This window comes from Lepisma saccharinum, chromosome 7, assembly GCF_977018435.1.
Source record: "Lepisma saccharinum chromosome 7, izLepSacc3.1, whole genome shotgun sequence".
In the NCBI taxonomy this organism is placed as follows: Eukaryota; Metazoa; Arthropoda; class Insecta; order Zygentoma; family Lepismatidae; genus Lepisma; species Lepisma saccharinum.
This window is the reverse complement of record NC_139235.1, coordinates 96,007,479-96,026,683: the sequence shown is the minus strand read 5'-3', so window position 1 is coordinate 96,026,683 and position 19,205 is coordinate 96,007,479. Positions and strand designations below refer to the sequence as shown.

The window sequence follows — 19,205 nt, the reverse complement described above, 5'->3', positions numbered from 1 at the left end:
TTTGCTGTGCCGCACTTGTCTTTCTCACAACTAGACCAAAAACCACCATACCTGCATATCCTGTTTTGTATTTGAAACTCACCTTGGGTTTTTGTAAGACCAAGAAATCAATACTTCTGTTCACTGTTGTTTGTAGCTTGGTTAGGTACAAATAAACTGTATTTTATGAAAATTAGTACGTATAACACCAAATTACGTACAAATAAGGTTTAACATGTTTTTTAATTATATTTTAGTGGAACCTACAGTAATTTAAATTTAAAACAGAATTACGTAGAAAGCAGTCTAAATATAACCAATAAAAAACATTCATTACAAGTTTTATAAAAACTTTTATTACATATCTTCCATTACTTGTATGAAATAATTCACATTCACAGTAAAAAAGTGTGCTGTACAGGTAATTGCTGTTTCGTTAATGACAGTGCTATTGTGTGTTCCATAGAACGGTAATACAAATTCTTTTATTCAAATTTTTTAGGTCACTCACCCAATAATATGAAAATACATGTCACTAACTTTTATCATCCAAGCAAAATATGACTGCATAGCATATAAGACTAACAAAACTCAATGCAACTTAATATATTTTGTTTTCTGAAGTAACAAGAGTGGGGACCTCTGGAAGCAGTATAAATATTTGTTCGTACCCAGAACCAGTAGTGCAAATATTATATTGTCGTCTTCAATGTTGTTACAACTTTCTTTGACAAACTTAAATAACCAACACAGGACAACTAAGAACTCAAAGTATGGTTCAAGGCACTTGGCATTAAATTGAAATGTTACCGTTACAAAAGAATGGAGAAGGGTGGGTAAAGTTACAACTGGACCACTATATCTGCAAAATCCATACATGTATTTCACGCCAAGTGCACTCACCAATGTTAAGACACCACACTGTTTACCACGAGTAAAATCTTTCCCATACTGTCACACCTTATTCATTTTGCACCCACTACAACCTCTTCTCAAAATCGCAAAATTTCTGTCATCTACACTTCAAACTTAATTGTGCATTAACTTATACAAGGTACTGGTAACTTGCAACAAATATCATCTCCCTTGGTTCATTGTAAAAATTCTCGTAATTATCTTGATACTTTTTTCTCAACACGAACATACAAACTGTTCTTGCATAAACTTCAAGCTCTAACCACCGATGTAGGCCTTCTCTAATTTCAACACTACAATGCTTACATGAATAAAACAGGAAGTAACAGAGGAAACTCTCTTGTAACATGTTACAAGCTCATCAAGTGTACGAGTCTCTCCTCAACTTCATAAAGATTATACAAAATGGATAGTCGCTAAATTCTGGTTAATATGATAATAAAAAAAAATTTAAATATGTTTTTTCCTCAGAATTAAATATTACTATCAAATTGCAATTACCATATTTACATGCCATTTTCTATCCACAAAGTAATTAATACAAATGGTTACTCATAAAAATATACACTAACAAACAAAAATCAACATCATAATGCTTGAAGTGTGTTAAAAACCCAATGGAAGTACTTAACACAATTGGCTAGCACCTGAATAATAGGCCACATATTGTAGGAAATTATATATATATACACAAGAAAGCAACGTTTTTCCTTTCTCGACACAGTCATCCTTATTTTTTTTTTTCCACAACACACCAAAAGCAGTCAAGCAGCAAAAAAGTTATTTATCTCTTCACTTATACAAAAAAGCAACAATCTTGAAAATCAACAAGTGACTTAAATGCTCTAAGCTTTGTTCTTTTTTTTTATATATATATATTTATATTTACTATAAAAAAGTTCTGGTACTGCAACAACTATGCCACACACTTTTCATTAAGTAGTAATTTTTATTCTTTCACCACCTCCGTACTATTCTCTATTGTTCCTATTTCCAATAGCTGTTCTTTCGGAACGTCGTTAGCATTGGTATTGACTTGTTCTTCTACAGTCAACTGTTTACTTTCTACTGAAGCTGTTTCTACTTTAGTCTTGTTGATGACAGTTGTGCGTGTCACGGTGCTGGTTGCAGTCTTTTTTGTGGTCGGTTTTAAACTTGGAGCAGTACGTGTTGTAGTGGTTGTGGTTCTGGTAACTCCCGGCTTCCCGGTGGAGGCTGTGGTACGTGTCTCAGTCTTCTTTACAGTCATTTTGGAAGCAGCCGCACTACCTGCCACTCTTGTAGTGGTAGTCGCAGTCTTCGATATCTGTTTGTTTGCAGATTCCTTAACCTGCTTTGTGTCCACGGTCGTCTTAGTTTGTGCAGAAAGTGGCCTTCGGGCTGCAGCGGTCCCTGGAGCAGCCGGACGTGTTTTGGGTCCGTTGCCGTTGACCGTACTTGTACTGCCTAGCCTGGGCTTTGATGCGGTGGCTGCAGTGGCTGTTGCCGGCCGTGGAGACCTGGTTGCGGCAGGTTTGGTGTCTGTGGATGCTTTCAAAGTAGTAGCCGTTGCAGGTCTACTTGGCTTTGCGGCTGCGGTTGCGGTGCTTGCCTTCTTCAGCGGTTCTGGTCGCTTCGCCGCCGGTGGTTTTGCTACATCTCCGTTGGTCAATGGCTTCTTATCGGTTGTTTTGGCTGCAGCAGATGATGGTCTTGGACGAGCGGTTGCAGAAACTGTGGTTGTTCTTGAAGTTGTGGTTTTCTGTGCAACTGTTGTTCCTGTAGGCTTTGCCTTAGGTGCAGTTGGCGTACTTGTAGGTTTAGGCTTGCCGAGTGCCGTGGTTGGTTTCTTCTCTGTGGGTTTTGCACCAGGTTTAGCAGCAGTTTTAGAAGGTGGTGAAGTTGGAGCCTTAAGAGGTGCTTTTGCCTTGCTGGCAACCGGTGTCGATTTCGGCGTAGCCTTTGCTTTTTCTGCTGCTTTCTTAGCAGCTGCTTTTTCACCTGCTACCTTCACTTCTTCCTCCTTTTCTGCTGCCTTCTCTGCTATTGCTGCTCCACCTGCCACAGCGGTTGCAACTGTAGCAGCAACGGCAGCTGCTGTGGGGATATCAACGCCAGGTGGTGCAGTTGGCGACTCATCCGATACCTGTTCGGCATCTAGAATCTTATCTGCATCTCCTAGCGAGGTTATTTCTTCAGACAGTTTCTCTACAGCATTCAGTAGACTTAGCTGATCAGCGTCTGTTAAAGGAGACGCCATGGTCTCCTGTTGTGGAGTTTGCAGCCGTTCCGATTGCTGTTCAGGCATTAATGGCACCACTGCAGGTTCTTCTACTGGTAATTTCGGTGCTTCTTCCAGTATTGGCGACTTAGCCTCTTCCGTAGCAGGTGATTTTTCTTCAACAGGTGATTTTGGAGCTTCTTCCAATAATAGCGACTTCGGAGTTTCCAATGGTGACTTCGGAGCTTCATCCAGTAATGGAGACCTGGGTTTCTCTTCCAACAAAGGAGATCTGGGAATTTCCTCTAACAATGGTGATTTTGAAGCTTCTTCAAAGAATGGTGATCTGGGAGCTTCCATGTCTACTAAAGCAGGTGGCTTTGGCGTATCTTCAAACATCAGTGACCGCGATCCCAAAGCTGGCGATTCTGGTGTTTCTACAGGTATCTCCCCTGCGTAAGGTGACCGTGGCCTATCCTCAAAGAGAGGAGATTTAGGTGCTTCTGCCAAGGCAGGGGATTTGGGTCCAGACTCCACAGAGGGTGAACGAGGAGCCTCTTCGAGTGCAGGAGACCTTAGTATGTCCTCCATGAAGGATGGTTTGAGAACATCTTCGTGTCCTGGGAAAGCAGGTGCTTCTTCGGTAAGTGGAGACACCATGAACGTGCCCGGAGGCAACTGAGAATCATTCACCGGCGATGGCGAGGACAGGCCGGTGGATGAATTTTCCGCAGGAGACTTCAGGCTGTCTGTTGCAGGGGAAACAGGGAGCTGCACTTTCTCCACTTGCTCGAAATACTGTCCTTCGGGATCTAAACCCTTCTTCACTTCCTCTGTCACAATACGAAGCTCTTCGCAAACGTAATTTTCTTCACTCATGCCAGTCAACGGGTCTGGGATGACCGACTGCTCCTTGTGAACATCAACACTAAAGGGATTTTGATCTACCTCTTCAACTTGGTTCCTCACGACAAGCTCTTGATCAAAGTCAACAAGCCCTTTACCCAGCTCTGCAACATTACCTGGAGCACTTCCAAACGGATCAAACTCATCTTGAAACTTGTCTGGGAAAAATTCTTCATCCTGCTTGCCGCAGTCTTTGGTTTTCTCCCGAACCTCAGATTCCATAAAAGGATTTCTTCCCCTCTCTTCTGAATGAGCAGACACTGCCTCCGAAGTCTCTGTGAGGAACGCAGATTCTTGGAAGTGCGTGTCTTGCGTCCACGGCTGCTGCTTAATCAACTTAACCTCTTCCTCGGAAAAGGAAGTGGCCTGAATCTCATCCTTCAAGTCATCGGCACGAGGAGCGAATGAATCAAAGTGGCTTGGTGCCGAGTCCTGAATGATATCAGGGGCTCCGCTGGAGTTTAGGTCGACTCCAAAATCAAGATCCGAAGGACGACTCTTCACCTCTTGCTGGAATTCGAACTGCGTGGGTATCTTGTCCACCTCGAACGGATCTTCGTTCTCCTTCTCACCAGGCGGGGAAGTTGGAGAGACTGGGACAAATTCTGCTGCATCAGGATTAAGTTGGGACTCCATTAGAAGCTCTGGATGAGTCGCTGAAGACTCCATATCATCTGGTGTTGACAAATCAGGGAGTTGAAGTTTCCGATCAGCTACAGGTGAAGGGACAGTCTCCTGCTTCTCACCCTGAAAGATAATATTCCACATTGTAAGCGCCTATCACAAAAGTGGCATTCTATTATGTACGCAATAGAGCTAAGCAGATACCCATACTCTCGGATTTCTACAGATACTGATGCTTGAAAATTGTAATAATTACAAGTTCAAAATATAGATTAATATTGGTGTAAGTATTCTAATTATACGCATCAATTTACCAGGATTATTGCTTCAAAATATTTGAGAATTACATCAGAATATTAAATTACATGTTACGAGATCTGACAATTAAGTTAGCAAACTCGCTACCATTTAGCACTGAAGGCAGCACTATACAAGCAGCTCCAAGATTTTGTAACCTTGGTATTTCAGTGTCTCACAGCAGTGTTCGCATTTATGTGCGGCGGATATGAGCTGAGTGGTGTGCATTGTTTGTGTGCTGTCGTGAAAATGGCTTGAGCTGGAATTAGAGCAACAAACATCAAATTTCTGGGCAAGACCGGGAGTGAAATACAGGAAATGTTAGAGCAGGTGTACGGCGAGAATGCCATGAAGAAAACAGCGGTGTAAAAATAGATTAAATGGTTTTCTGAAGGGATGGAACAAGTAACTGATTAAGGGTAGGGCGGCCAGTAGCGAGTCGAACGGACGAAAACATTCACAAAATTCGTCAAATTGTGTGTGCAAATTGGCAACTGACCGTGAGATGACCCATAGCAGACAAAGTGAACATTGATATGGAAACTGTGGAAAAAATAACTGGGAGTGCTGCAAAGGTTGTGAAAAGTGAGATGCAAACAACCGGAACTTTTCGCCAACAACTCATGGCTTGTGCATCATGACAATGCACCTGCGCACATGGCACTGTCTGCACGGGAGTTTTTGACCAGGAAACAAATTATTTTGGTAGACCACCTGCCATACTCACCTGACCTTGCCCCCAATGACTTCTTTCTTTACCCGAAGATCAAAAAAGTTTTGAGAGGAAGACATTTTTATAACATTGAGGACATTAAGGCTAATACGACGGCAAAATTGCCTCGAAGAGTGGAGTGGCATCGGTGTATAGCTTCCCAAGGGGAGTACTTTGAAGGTGACCACAGTGCTATTCAGCAAGGTAGGTAGCATATTTTCTAGAATAAGTTTGCAAACTTAATTGTCAGACCTCGTATGTTATTGCAAAATAAGTTCTTCCACACAAAACTGCCGCAGAAGTAAAAGAAACTTTGAATTTTGCATAGCTTGCAGGACAAATAGACTTTGTGAAATTGTCACAAGGCATTTTTGTGGAGGCTGTGAAACATCAAAATGCCAGAAAAGTATTGACTGGTATCTGCTTATACCGATACATCCGCATCAACTCAACCTTACCATGAGTCTACATCATATATTTACTTTTTACAGAATTAAAATAACAAATACACTCGTCACAAAAAGTTTGGAATGTTGTTACATTATGCAATAGGTGATAGGCATGGTGGCCTATGTCGGTGAAAAGACGAGATCGTCCACCAGACAGATACCATATGTGGTTGCATTCCAAGGCCGTGTATTACATATTGTCTAATATAACGATATTCCAAACTTTTTGTGAGGAGTGTATTAAAGCAATCTGCTTCCTTAATCTTCTATTCAACGACCTAGACACAACTGTAACTGCCTTACCTAGCTGTCAACCTGACAAATCTAAATGAAACTTATTTTTAACTGTTAAGTACAGGGTGTCCAGGCTAGAGGTATACAAAAATACACACACATATTTTAGCATCTGTAAACTTTATTAACTTTCTTGTCCTGGTTTTGTACAAAGTAACTCCAAGTTTTTATGTACACTGGTACACCTCAATGTGTGCAGCACTTGTAGCTCGACAGATATCCAACGATACTCAAGCTTGTTCCAAGTGTTGACCAGCATTTGAGGTGTTATTAGCGCAACAATACGCTGCCTCAAATCACCCAAATCGTGAACTTTCCTCTCGTAGTTAACGTTTTTAATGAAGCCCTATGCAAAGAAGTCTAATGGTTTCAAATCTGGGAATCCCTGTGGTCAGGCGGTTTCTGCACGTGTGTAACTCAACAGCACGATTGATTGTACAAGTGGAATACTGAAATCTGCGATCGATGGTGTATCGAGTGAGCTTCACTACGAGGCAGTATAAGGAGTAGTTTTTGTATACCTCTAGGCTGGACATCCTGTAGTATTAGCATATGACCGAGATTGTATTGGACATCGGACTCTTCGCACAGTGATTAAATCTTATCACATTCTATTCTCGGCAGGAGCTTCATTTTGTGGTTTGGACCCTATTCTAAATTGTAGAACTTTGAATAAATAAATAGCCTCTCCATACATCCATCTTCCTTCTGTGAACTTTCGTGATTGTTTCTAGCAATTTTTCCTCACATACACAATACACAGTGTCTTTTTTTTTAAATCAACATGCCTCCACTCATTGTATTTACATGCCTCCTTTACCAAGGGATTTACCAGTGCTTCAACACAGAATCATGGATGCAGATGCTACCATTGACGTTGATATGTTGGAATGTGTGGGGCAGGAGCTAGATTACAGGATTGACGTCTGTTGAGTCACCAAGAGAGGACATATAGAACATTTGTAGGTAAAAAGGTAAAGTGCTCCCCTGTGCTATGCACCATGCCATGAAGGCATGCAGAGGGGTGTGGGGTTAGAGACTTATAAGAGTTCCACATTTTCCTGATCACGGCCTAAGGTGGGGGTGATGTGATCAGCACCATGCCCCTGGCTGCCTTTACCCCCAGTTTCCTCCAGGTACCCCCTTTATAAGATGCTGGGTGGGCACTGGAGCCGCTTGAACAGGTGGAAAAATCCCAGTTCTCCCCCGCCGGGGATTGAACCCGGGTCTCTCGCATGGCAGTCAGATGCCCTAATGAATGAGCTACCGTGACTTCAGATACATTTGTAGGACACGTTAAAAACTTCTATGTTTACTACTTTTACTGACACTTCCCGAAATCCTGCAGGGACCTATGAAATTTCCTGTATGATGGGAAACGTCGGAAGATTCAAATTTGTAACAACCCTATGTGGACGCCACTTACTTCTTAATAGACCCTGTGTGGTCACCATATTATTTTAAGTAAACATTTCTGTTCTGTGCATTCGTAATTGTTAAATGAGTTATGCAAAATGTAAGACACATGCTTTCTATTTTTATCTTAACTGCGCGAGTTAATAATTATTGCAACTTGAATTGTTAAATTCATTGTTCAATAATGCAGAGTGCAACGTGGCTCATTAGTCGTTGTATTGTCTTACAGCATACTGTTTTCCTTTCATGTGATCACGTGCATCTAGTGACTTTTGTACTAGTGATTATTTAAGTGTAAAAACAGGATCATTTTCAGCATGGAGGTTGCAACCCCACTTCCAGCCACAAATTCATGATCTGAGCTAAATTATATAAATAAAATTTACTTGGATTGCCTAGGGTCTCGATCATCTGAAACTATAAAAAAGTTTCCACTTGTTATGGAAACACTATTACTTGGGAGAAAAGTTTGCCCTCTAATTCATTGTGAATCTGGATTCAATATTTACAAACCCTCTACTAAGTTAAAAAATAATAAATCTACTTTCATATGCAGATCATAGATAACATGTATCACAATGTTGCAAAACGTTAAAATTCAAGACTGACAAAATTTGAAGGAAACAAATTTATAACTGCAACATAATTAATGTCTACAAGAAATACTCATTTCATTGCCCATTTGAAATCCTCCATGGCAGACATATCCTTGGGCAAGTTCATTCAAAAGATGAAAATACTTTTACCTAAAAAAATGCACTGCATTTACTGATACTGAAGTTAGAACAGTGACCATCCCTAAACAGAAGAGCTAATCTCTTTGAAGGAATCCATTCACTTGGAAAGTAGCATTTGGCCACAGAAACATAAGAAAATTTACAGAAATTAACAGCAGTATAATGTACAGTTCACGAAATATGATTTAGTGTCTTCTTACAAAGACCATACTTCTGTAGTCACATGTTTCCAAGTGTGCCACTGGCATTGATATGGTGCAACTTGTGCAACAAACATTTATAAATATACTTTAATAACGAAGTACGAAATAGGAAATGAGACAGTGGGAATGTGTTCCTGAGGGTGCAAAAAGTTTATTTTTTGGGAGGAAATTTAGTTGTGGCTAAAACTAGAGGTCCTCCTACGTGGCCGTGCGGTCTAAGGCACTGTGCTTTGGGCTCCGACTGCAGGATGACATGGATTTGAGTCTGTCTGGGTTTAGTCTAGGTTTTCAGCCTGTGTACAGGACCGGTGGCAACCCACCATCGTGAGGAAATTGGGGAGCTACAAGTGAATAGCGTGACCCAGTCTTGGAAATCTCCTATAACAGATGAGGGTCTGATGTGCTGACCACACGCCACCTCTCCACACCTCTAGGTAGGATTGTGGGAGGGAGACTGGCAGTCGGGAGATCGGCCAAGGCCCTTCAAGGGCTGTCGAGCCAAGGTTATTATATTTAATATTATAAAACTAGAGGAGGCAAAAAAGAGGGAAAATGAGGGGGAACAAAAGGGGAGGAAAGAAGAAAAGAGGAATAAAAAGGAATATCCCAATTGATGAGGGATACTCAGCAAGAACGCCAGTGGCGTATTCTCCATGTTACTGCGTTTACCACAGGTACACACATCTTTTTTTTCAAATATTTTTATGCATTTAGTGGTATTATATACATAATTAATTGTTCATTATATATTATGCACACTATTAAAAGTTTCTAAAGCAGGAATTAAGTAAATTAGTCAACAAACTTAAAGACTGGTTTATATACACCATTGATTGCTGTCAATCGCACCCTTCTAACAACCAGGTTTCCTCCCAGATTGCATGCAGGGAGTGCGAGGGAGCTGAAATGAGTGGCTATTTAAAAACACGCAGCCTGCAGTGTCAGGAGAAAAACTGCTTTCCCTTCCTGCTGTTTGTGCTGTGCTTGGCAGAGGCAATTTTGCTACATGAAGGGAAATTTCCTTATGCAGAGGGAAAGGGAAATCTATAGCCAATTTTAGGTAAAAAGATTTTTTATGAAAAAAGTGTTGACTTTTGTTTCACTTGCATGTCTGTATCAGTGTTTTATGTCAATTACATCTAATATAGATGGGAGCCACCAACAGTTCTGGGTTGTAAAAATCCCATTAACTTTCAATGGAATTCTTACAACCCAGAAGTGTCCCATGACTAAAATAAATATGTATAACAAATATGAATTCTTGTGGTAAACTAGTTCATGCGGTGATTTAAACCAGAGACCTCTGCAGCATAGCATGCTGTGCCAATGTGCTAACCACTAGGCCACGGAGGTCGGCACCCCCAAGGCAAGAGTAAACACACCTGCACCCAACAATTTCTGCATATGTGCATTACTGAGACGCATGGACAAGAGAAACTATTGCCTTATCCTGTGAAAGTGAAACCTTCCCATACTAACCTCACCAGGATGTAGCTTGTCTACTTCCAGAGGGCTGCTATCGCTGGGTTCCACCCTGTAGTAACGCCAGTCGTCATCAGAGTCCTCGGCGTCTTCTGCTACATTATCAGCCTCTACAGCAGTGTCTGGGATAGAGATGAGGCCTGCACCATCTGGGACTGAAAGAATAAAAAAATAATTGTTACCTTCACGAGCAACACTGCAAATATTTGCACCAAACAAAACTATTAAAAATGCACCAATTTTAATCATTATGATTTTTTTGCTTCAGTGTCATCAATTTTTGACATTACTGTGTAGAGATTCATCTTTGAGTTTACATTTATAATGCTGTTGATAAATGTCCAAACTTTAGTACTAATTCAGTCTGGCAACAAAATACAATAGCGCAGTAAAATTAACATTAAAATTATACAAACTTGCACGACAGCATTTAAGTAGCACACATAAATTACTTTTACACATAGTAGTAGCCACGGTAGCTCAGTTGTTAGGGCATCTGACTACCATGCGAGAGACCCAGGTTCGAACCCCGCCAGGGGAGAACGAGGATTTTTTCCACCTGTTCAAGCGGCTCCGGCACCCACCCAGTATCGTATAAAGTGGGTACCTGGAGGAAACGCTGGAGGGTAAAGGCAACCAGGGGTGTGGTGCTGATCACATCACCCCCAACTTTGGCCGTGATCAAGAAAGTGTGGTGCCATAACCCCACCCCCCCTATAAGCCTTCATGGCATGGTGCATAGCACAGGGGAGCACTTTACCTTTTTCACACACACACACACACACACACACACACACAATGAAGCAAAAGTGTGTTTGGATGTTTGATTAAGTACATCTGAAACTTAGATGTTGCAACTTTGGCAAATTCAGTCACGAGAATGTCACATGCTCCACTGTCCAGACCAGATGTTGGAAGTGGCCTTGTTCGCATAGAGGCCGCACATGTCTGTTTTTCTCTGAATGTGTTGGAATGTAGCTTGAAGATACTGGTGTGTAATATTGGAACTGCAGCTGAGATTTTGAAACTCTTGACAAGTTTTAAAGAATAAACAAACATATCACTCAAGAGGTCTGACAACAACTACAAAAACATTGATGACAAACAACCTTTGTTTTTGGGTAGTTTCATTTGGGCCACCCTCTATATGAACCATTGAGTGGAAATAATATATTTGAATAATGCTTTATGATTAGCTCAATACATGTTTTATTAAAATTATTATTAACTTACTTGTCATACGGTCACAAAAACACAATTCATACGATGAAGGTATTCCGATAAAACAATCTAGTTATATTTTGGTATTTTAAAGAAAGGTTACATTAACCAGTAGCGTGCCCAAGGGGGGATTATAACTCCCCTTTGGCGCAGTATTCCTTATTTAAAACTAGAAAGCAAAATGTGGGAAAATATGCTAAAATGAGGAATGACAACTAAATAAAAGTATACGTAACCCCCTTTTCCAAAATCCCGGGCACGCCACCGACATTAACCCAGGCATATTATTTGTCTCTTGGGCTACTGACAATACATGTGAAAGAGGATTGATCTTTGCATCAAAAAAACTATACATCCACTGCATTGTACAGTAACGGACACATATGGGCTGTAACGATTCCACTGAAAGTAAACGGGATCATTGCAAAGGCAATCAACTAGTGGCAATTGTGAATCTATGTTGTGTGGTTTCGTACATATTCAGGATAAGTTCCAGTTTTTCAAGGGCTCGTGGTGCTGGGACGAGATATGAACAAAAAAAATTGTTACTGACCAAACACTGTATAACAGCGTCTGTCGTAAAACATTTTATATGTTGCTTGTATTACAAGCATGAGGCCCCAAATGTCAACATTTCTTCCACGTTGAACACACTGGATTGCAATTTGCAAACTAGCGAGGCTGTGGCGTCTAGACACATAACCAGTATACTTCTCTGTTGGACTCTTGTTGTGTCGTCCCTGCGAGTTTGTGATTGCCCCTCCTTATATGTCATTCTCATTACCATTCATCCTCATCTTCGCGATTAGCCAGAAGTGGTAGAAAAGCGAAGTGAAATAAAGTAAATCAACATTAATTTTAAAAAAAATCAGGCATACGCCAGCAAAAAGTACTATCAATTTTTTAAAAAAATAAAAATTACCGATTAAAGTAATATTTATTTATGTCACTCGCCCTAAAAATGTGCAAATGCTAAGAATCACTTGCTACCGCGCACGATGTGGCAACATTCATTGTGCATTGTTGCCTAATAACAGCGTAAACGACAACATCACATTTTCATTCAAACGATATCACGAACAAAAAATCATATTCTTTTATTCATACCTTGTTTATAGAACCAGACTGCTATTAACTGTTGTATTTAAAATACTAAATATTTGGCGTATTCGTTCAAATTGTAACGTTTAACTACGGTAGAATTTAAAGCTGGATAAAAAGAGGATGTTTTATGAAGCACAAAAAATTAACCTTTCCGATCTTTTTTCTAACAATTTATTAGTTTTTCTTCATCACGAGGCCCTAGGCTGGTCGCCCACTTCACCCACCCCTTGCTACGCCTCTGCTTAAACTCAGGTCACATACTATTCGTGCCTCGGTGCATTACAGCTTAGAATGACCTTGATTCGCACTGCGTACGTGACATTGTATCATCGCCCCTTCACACCATGAGGGGTTCATTGTACAAAATGCTAAATAGGGGACGAGACACTCTCCGATTCGCGAAATTACTCTTCTAGAACTAAAGTATGTGTGAGTGTGACCCAATGATGTCACAGTTTCCTTATGTTCTTTCGAGCAGAACGATGCACATCGGAAAGAGGGATGCTTAGAACAAAACTGACCATTTGAGTTTGGAATGGAGCTCTTAAAGAGTCTTCCTATGAAAACTAAGAAGTGGTAGGTAGTGTCCCACAATTGCAAATCATGCTCAAATAAAAAGCAACACACGTCACTTTATTTCAGGTTGACAAGAGCCAGCCAACAGGCGTGTGTATTTTTCTAAGAGACCGGTCTGAGGGACCACATAAGTACAGCATACAAAAAAGTGAATTTGAGCTATAAAAAAAGGTCTTTCTCTAGTTTTCCCTGTACCCTCAGTGTGTCTGCCCCTTCCGACGCCACTGCATGATATCCGAAAAAGGTTAAACATTAGTATTAAGACAGATACAATATTGAAAACCTATTAAAAATTAAAAAGCTTCAAATTAACTGGTACAGTGGGATCCATGAGTATTACCGTGCAAATTGTCCATCACCATGTTCGTGCACTTTATTTGACCCAATAAGAGCTTCAAGAATTAAAAGAAAACTCAAAACAAGCTGTTGGCAACTTCTGCACCAGCATGCATAAAAATCCATCGCTTAACACACAGGATGTAAGAGCAAAAATAATGAAAATAGTTATGGACAATTTGTACGGTAATACTCATGGATACCACTGTACTTCCAGGCAACACTGTGTGAGTAAAGGCGGCCGCAGCATGGTGCTGACCGCTACCTTCAGAAAGGCCAAGGTTGAAAATGCCCAAGGCCCTGTCTTCAGATACACACGCGGCGCACAGGCATGTAACTACGTAACACACGATATAACGTCATTCAACATGTTCAATTACAACAAAAAGTGTTTTACCAACACCATACTGTCTACCGAAATTCTATTCATATAAAATAGTAATGGGCAGAGGCTTTCGAGAAGTACGCTCAAAACTTGAATTCGGGTCTGTTACATGGAACACTGACAGTATAATACAGACTACAAAAATAGAGAGAGTACAATCGAAAATGTTACGTTACATGAAGGTAACTTGAAGGTACTTATCCCAGATTTGACTCCTACAGTAATCTATAGACGAGCTCCGAATACACAGGCTTGACGAACGGTGGACAGTCTACGACCTGCTGCTGCTCTGGAAAATGTTTAATGGGAAACTTCGCTCTCCTCTTTGGATCTCGCAATTTAAATTACGCGTTCCTAACAACATGACGCGACCTAATCATCAAACAGTTTTTGTGATAGAGCGCGAACAAACATTGTCAAAAATCTATCAGGAGAATTAATGTCCTCTACAATGCCTTAGAAAAGCGTGAACAATAACATTGATTTATTTTGTATGTCTCATATGCAATTTAAAAGCGATGTAATGAAAACGCTCTCAAAGAACGCTCACTGAAGCATGTATCTCTGTTTGTTCCATGGGCGTCCGGAAGGGGGGGGGGGCGTGCCCCCCCCCTGGAAAATGAAAGTCAACTAAAAAATATGTATTTCATACATATAATTTCATTTTAGCCAAAATAATGTGTTATTTATTGCATGAACACCATAAATTCAAATTTAAGCATTGTTTTTAGGGAACAACACTATTTTTGGGGAAAATTTGCCTTAGTTTGCCCCCCCTGGAAAAAAAATACCTTCCTTGTCCCTCCCTGGAAAAAATCCTGCGGACGTCCATGCTCTGTTCTATTATGTAATATGAACTCTCTAACTGGGCATCAGCCTGTTCATTTTTGTAAATAAATAAAGTGTTCACTTACAGTCTGAACAACTGTCCTAAGTATAGGGTACACAAAGATTATTTCCTGCGATTGGAAAACCGAACTCTAAAGGTATGCAGGAGCGCCCAAACAACAACTTCCAAGGTGCACGAGGTATAACCTGGCGTCAGTCCAGCATGATCTTGGTCAACGTCCAAAGCGAGTTACAAAAGATTTATATGCAGGAACTGGCCTCCATTTAGAGTCAACGAACGAAACTCCTCGCCGTCCAATAATACAACATCGTCCTCCAGCTGCTTCTGGTCAACCTTGACATAGGCCTTGCAACTGCACCCTTTTTTGATATTCAACCAGAACCCTTCGGTGGCATTCAGTCACGCGCAGTTCGCATTTGCAAAGCCACAGTAACTGTTTACACCCTGTAACAGGTCGCCCACCAGATCCTTACACACTAAAAATTATGCCATGACGCCTCCAACAGTGCCGTACAGAAGAAATGTCCGTTGTCTTGCGAAATGCTCGCTTGCAGTGCGGCATGCCGAAACGCGCGAAGGGAATTTTTCCCCCGATAGCGGGGCCTACGAATGTGCTCCCGTTGTCATTCCGTGAAGTTCAGACATTCTTTGCAGAGATTAACATAATGAAAACTCTATTAATCTACCACCCGCTATATGGGCGGTCCTTCGAAAAGTACACAGAATGTTCCATAAGCTTTATAAGCCGACACAGCGTGTACTTGGTGTAGTTTTGCAGCCCAATGGTCTTAGTCTAAAAAGGCACCGAGATGAAAACGCCAATTCCGCATTAGCAACAATGGGAGGATACGTTACACCAAGTCATAGCCAGCTGCAATGGTATCTTAAGACAACGCCTACATTTTTACAATGGACCCAAATAGGCCAATCGAATTTCAAATTTTCAGTTCAAAACTACTTCAGGGTCTATCGAAAGCACCGTTCGGGTATAATCCCGAGGGATCTTACGATCTAAAATCCACTCTCCTCATTTTTGAGGGGAATTCTACCCCCCCCCCCCCAGGACTATTTAACAAATCTTATTTTTTATTGAACAATCAGTATAGTTTGATTGAACTGTCGTTTAAAATTAACTTTATGCGCAGAAAGGCTAATCGGACTGGACGTACAGTTTAAAGTGGAATCCGAACCACTATGTGCCTCCACCGGGTATCGAACCCGGGACTCCTTGATTACAGGGCGACGACGCTACCACTGCACCATTGGGTAGGCCCAGTATAGTTTAGAATTAAGACCTGAATTCTATTCTAAAAGAAGAAAGAAATAGTATTAAAATACACAATTACGGCGGTATACAAACTGGATGTTGACAATAATGGGTCAAATAAAACGTGGAGTATCGACCATGGAACTGTTCCTCTGAACAGAATAAAACATCGCCAATTTTTTGAGTTTCAAGATCATAAGTAAAAACGCGTGTTGTATGAAGACAGACTGCCCATAATTATCACAGGTTCAGTGCAAGAGATCAAGGTTCTTAGATGATGTAATTTTCAGTCGTCCTGATATCAACAATAACAAGATAGTTTTCCTGGACAAACAACAGAACTATAAATATACGTTACTTCTTGAAACCTCCATGGGTCGTGAATAATGAAGAGGTTCTCGGGATGTTAGTCAGGCCAGTTCTTGATATGCTTTCGAGAGCTAACGTCAATCACCTTCAAGGATTTAAGTCACTCTCATTCCCTGAAGATGGGTGACAGCTCTCGAAAGCTCACATGCGTATCCGAAACTCATATCGACATCTTGAACGCATCATAAGCTTAGAATCATCGTGAATTCAACTTCTTCGCCTCCCTCAGTTCTGCGAGGTCAACCTTTCGTTGTTTGGAGTGCATGTTCTAATAAGTGTTTTAGTGGCGGAAATTAAGAGCTACAAATCAGGGAAAGCCGTATAAAGTCAGAGAAACCGTGATACCTAAACTATTGTCAGTTCTTTATGATGACAATCAATTTATTTGCTGTCAAGTTCGTATTGCATTTGTTACGTTTACGTTGCACGACTAAGAACTTCCCATGAACAAAAAAAACAAAATTTACTATTATGAATCCCGCGAACGAAGTTAATTAAATCGTTAGTTGTTATATAATGTAAAAAGGAATACGATATAATTTTGTAAAGTGAATTAATATTGGGTCGATGCATAAGTTCGTAGAGTTTGGGTTTGGTATGGCAACACTGCGGTGTAAGGAGTCTGTTTATATTTAATGTTCATCAATTGGAGTGGCTTTGTTGTGCTTGTGAATACGCATTGAATTTTACAGATTTGAAGAAAGAGTTATTTATGGGCTAAAGAACAATTAGTGTCCAGTGGAGAATGAACATTTCCGACATATTCTTCTGTCAGAATTTAACATAGAGGCAAAGGAAGCTGAGGCGGCTCGAAACATTTGTCCCTTGTACGGGGAGAATGCCAACATGGAAAGCAGGGCAAGAAAATGTTTCTTTCATTACAAAGAGGGCATTTGACAAAGCGTTTCTCCACGTCCAGAAAGACCATAGGGCTTTAATGAAGACAGTTTAAAAGGATCCACATCAGTAGACTCGAGAATTAGGAAATGTGTTGAACTGTGGCCATTCAACCATCGTGCGACATTTGATAAGGTTCAGGATACCGTACGCTTTAAATTAAAACCACCAAATCAGCGAGTAGGCAGGAAGACAGCATCAAGTGCTGCGGCACGATAATGCACACCCACACACCGCTAACATGATAAAAGCTGCTTTCCAGGAGTTTGGTTGGGTAGTTATTCCACATCCTCCTTACTTCCCCGATCTTGCGCCCTCGGATTGCTACCTTTTCATTATCAATCCATCAATCTTCAAACTTTGTTTGACGACGCAGTTATAACCCCGAATCAGCTGATTTCTTCAGGCGTTGAATTGAAAAACTGCCCAAGCGTTGGTAGACAACGATGGAAAATATAATACTCATTAATTTATGTCTTTTGTTAATCTCAAATTAGTATCAAATAAAAATAATTTTGCCACGGTGAAAAGAACGCTACGAAATAATGCACAACCAAATATATAATCTACTAAACTTTGTGACTGTTTTAACAGCACATTCTAACCACTGCCATACGGAGGTGGCTTCGAAAGTTATCCAAAGACAAAAAAACTGCTACTCTGTTCTTGCCTAATTCTTTATAGGCACTATACAAAAATCGTTACTAGGCTCGAAGCAACAAAAAACGAATTCAAAATATTAAGAGCCTATGTTTTATTACAAAGGAATAGCAAAAAACAATATCCGCACATTATACATTACAACAAGACATTGCCTGCAGTGTTATTGCAGAAACAGAGGAACCCTTTCAACCAAACCGCCATTCGCACAAACCTATTCGCGGAATGTATAACTGAATATCACTGAATCGTGTTTGCCGTGCACTTCACTGAAATTTGCAAAGCCCATCGAACAGGCAATTCTCTTATGCACTGCCCAGTGGAGCGTGATGGGTGGGATATGAAAGCCGCAGTTCCGCTTATGACCTGGCAACGATGCATTCACCGCTCTCTGCTGTCCGTAACACTTGTTCTACACATAGAACGTCCCCTGGGCACGAGTGGGCTGGTATGTACTGGTCCGTGTCGAGTTTAGCAACGTAGTTCACAATGACACCTTGTAATTAAAGTGGCGGAGTGGTTAACACATCGCGCTACGACGCTAGGGGTCCCGGGTTCGAATCCCGGCATGGGTGCCCGAGTGCCCGCCCATTCATCACATCACTCATCCAGAAGTGAGAGAAAAGCGAAGTAAAATAAGTCTCTGCGATTAACCACATGACAGAATAACGGTGTAAAATAAAATAAAAAATACAAGCTAGTGGACTTTTAATGTAATTACAATTTAGATTTGCAAACAAAAATAACGCATTAAAATAGTGATGCTTTCAACAATAAAGATAGAGTACTGGTTGATTCAATGTTAGATGTCGTACTTGATCACAGATAATTTTACAAGTTTAAATGGTCTATCATCTTATGGCGTAGTAGTTCTTTGTTCTAATCTGTCGAAGACCCGTTCATATGTGGTCACTTTGCTACATTTCTAAAATCTACGATAATAGCAAAGAAATCTCATAACATGATACGAGGGGAAGGAGATTTGTGAGGGGGAAAACATGTTCACTGATTGTGTAGACCTGTAGGCAGTGGCGGCGATTGGGTCTCAAAACCGGGGGGCAAAGACGGTATATTTGCTTTTGTCAGAGGCGTGGCGCGCATGTCCGCAGGTAACAACAAAATATAAAGACTTGAAGAACCTGTCTTAAAATATTATTACATACATAAACTGGTAATATTGTCGTAAAGTAAATATTGCAGACTGACATTTTTTCTGACACCGGCAAAATCGAAGAGGACTGTTCCGGTACTGTCCTGAGGCAACATGAGGAAAGGGCCCCGAGCCCACGCAAGGAAGACTTCGCGTCGCGGCAAAGACTGTTACGG

At 40.8% G+C, this 19,205-nt stretch overlaps 1 protein-coding gene across 2 annotated transcripts in view; it reads right to left on the bottom strand.

Annotated features, from left to right (window-relative positions):
• Positions 1–312: 312 nt before the first annotated feature.
• Positions 313–19,205, bottom strand: part of LOC145990047 (uncharacterized) — a 507,967-nt gene continuing 489,074 nt past the window's right edge. For both annotated transcript variants that reach the window (XM_083125681.1, XM_083125682.1), the window contains 2 exons: positions 10,212–10,369; positions 313–4,747 (listed from right to left, as the gene is read on the bottom strand). In XM_083125681.1, the coding sequence (XP_082981807.1) occupies positions 1,844–4,747; positions 10,212–10,369 (3,062 nt within the window). In that variant the 3' untranslated portion in view covers positions 313–1,843. The remainder of the gene's footprint in view (positions 4,748–10,211; positions 10,370–19,205) is intronic.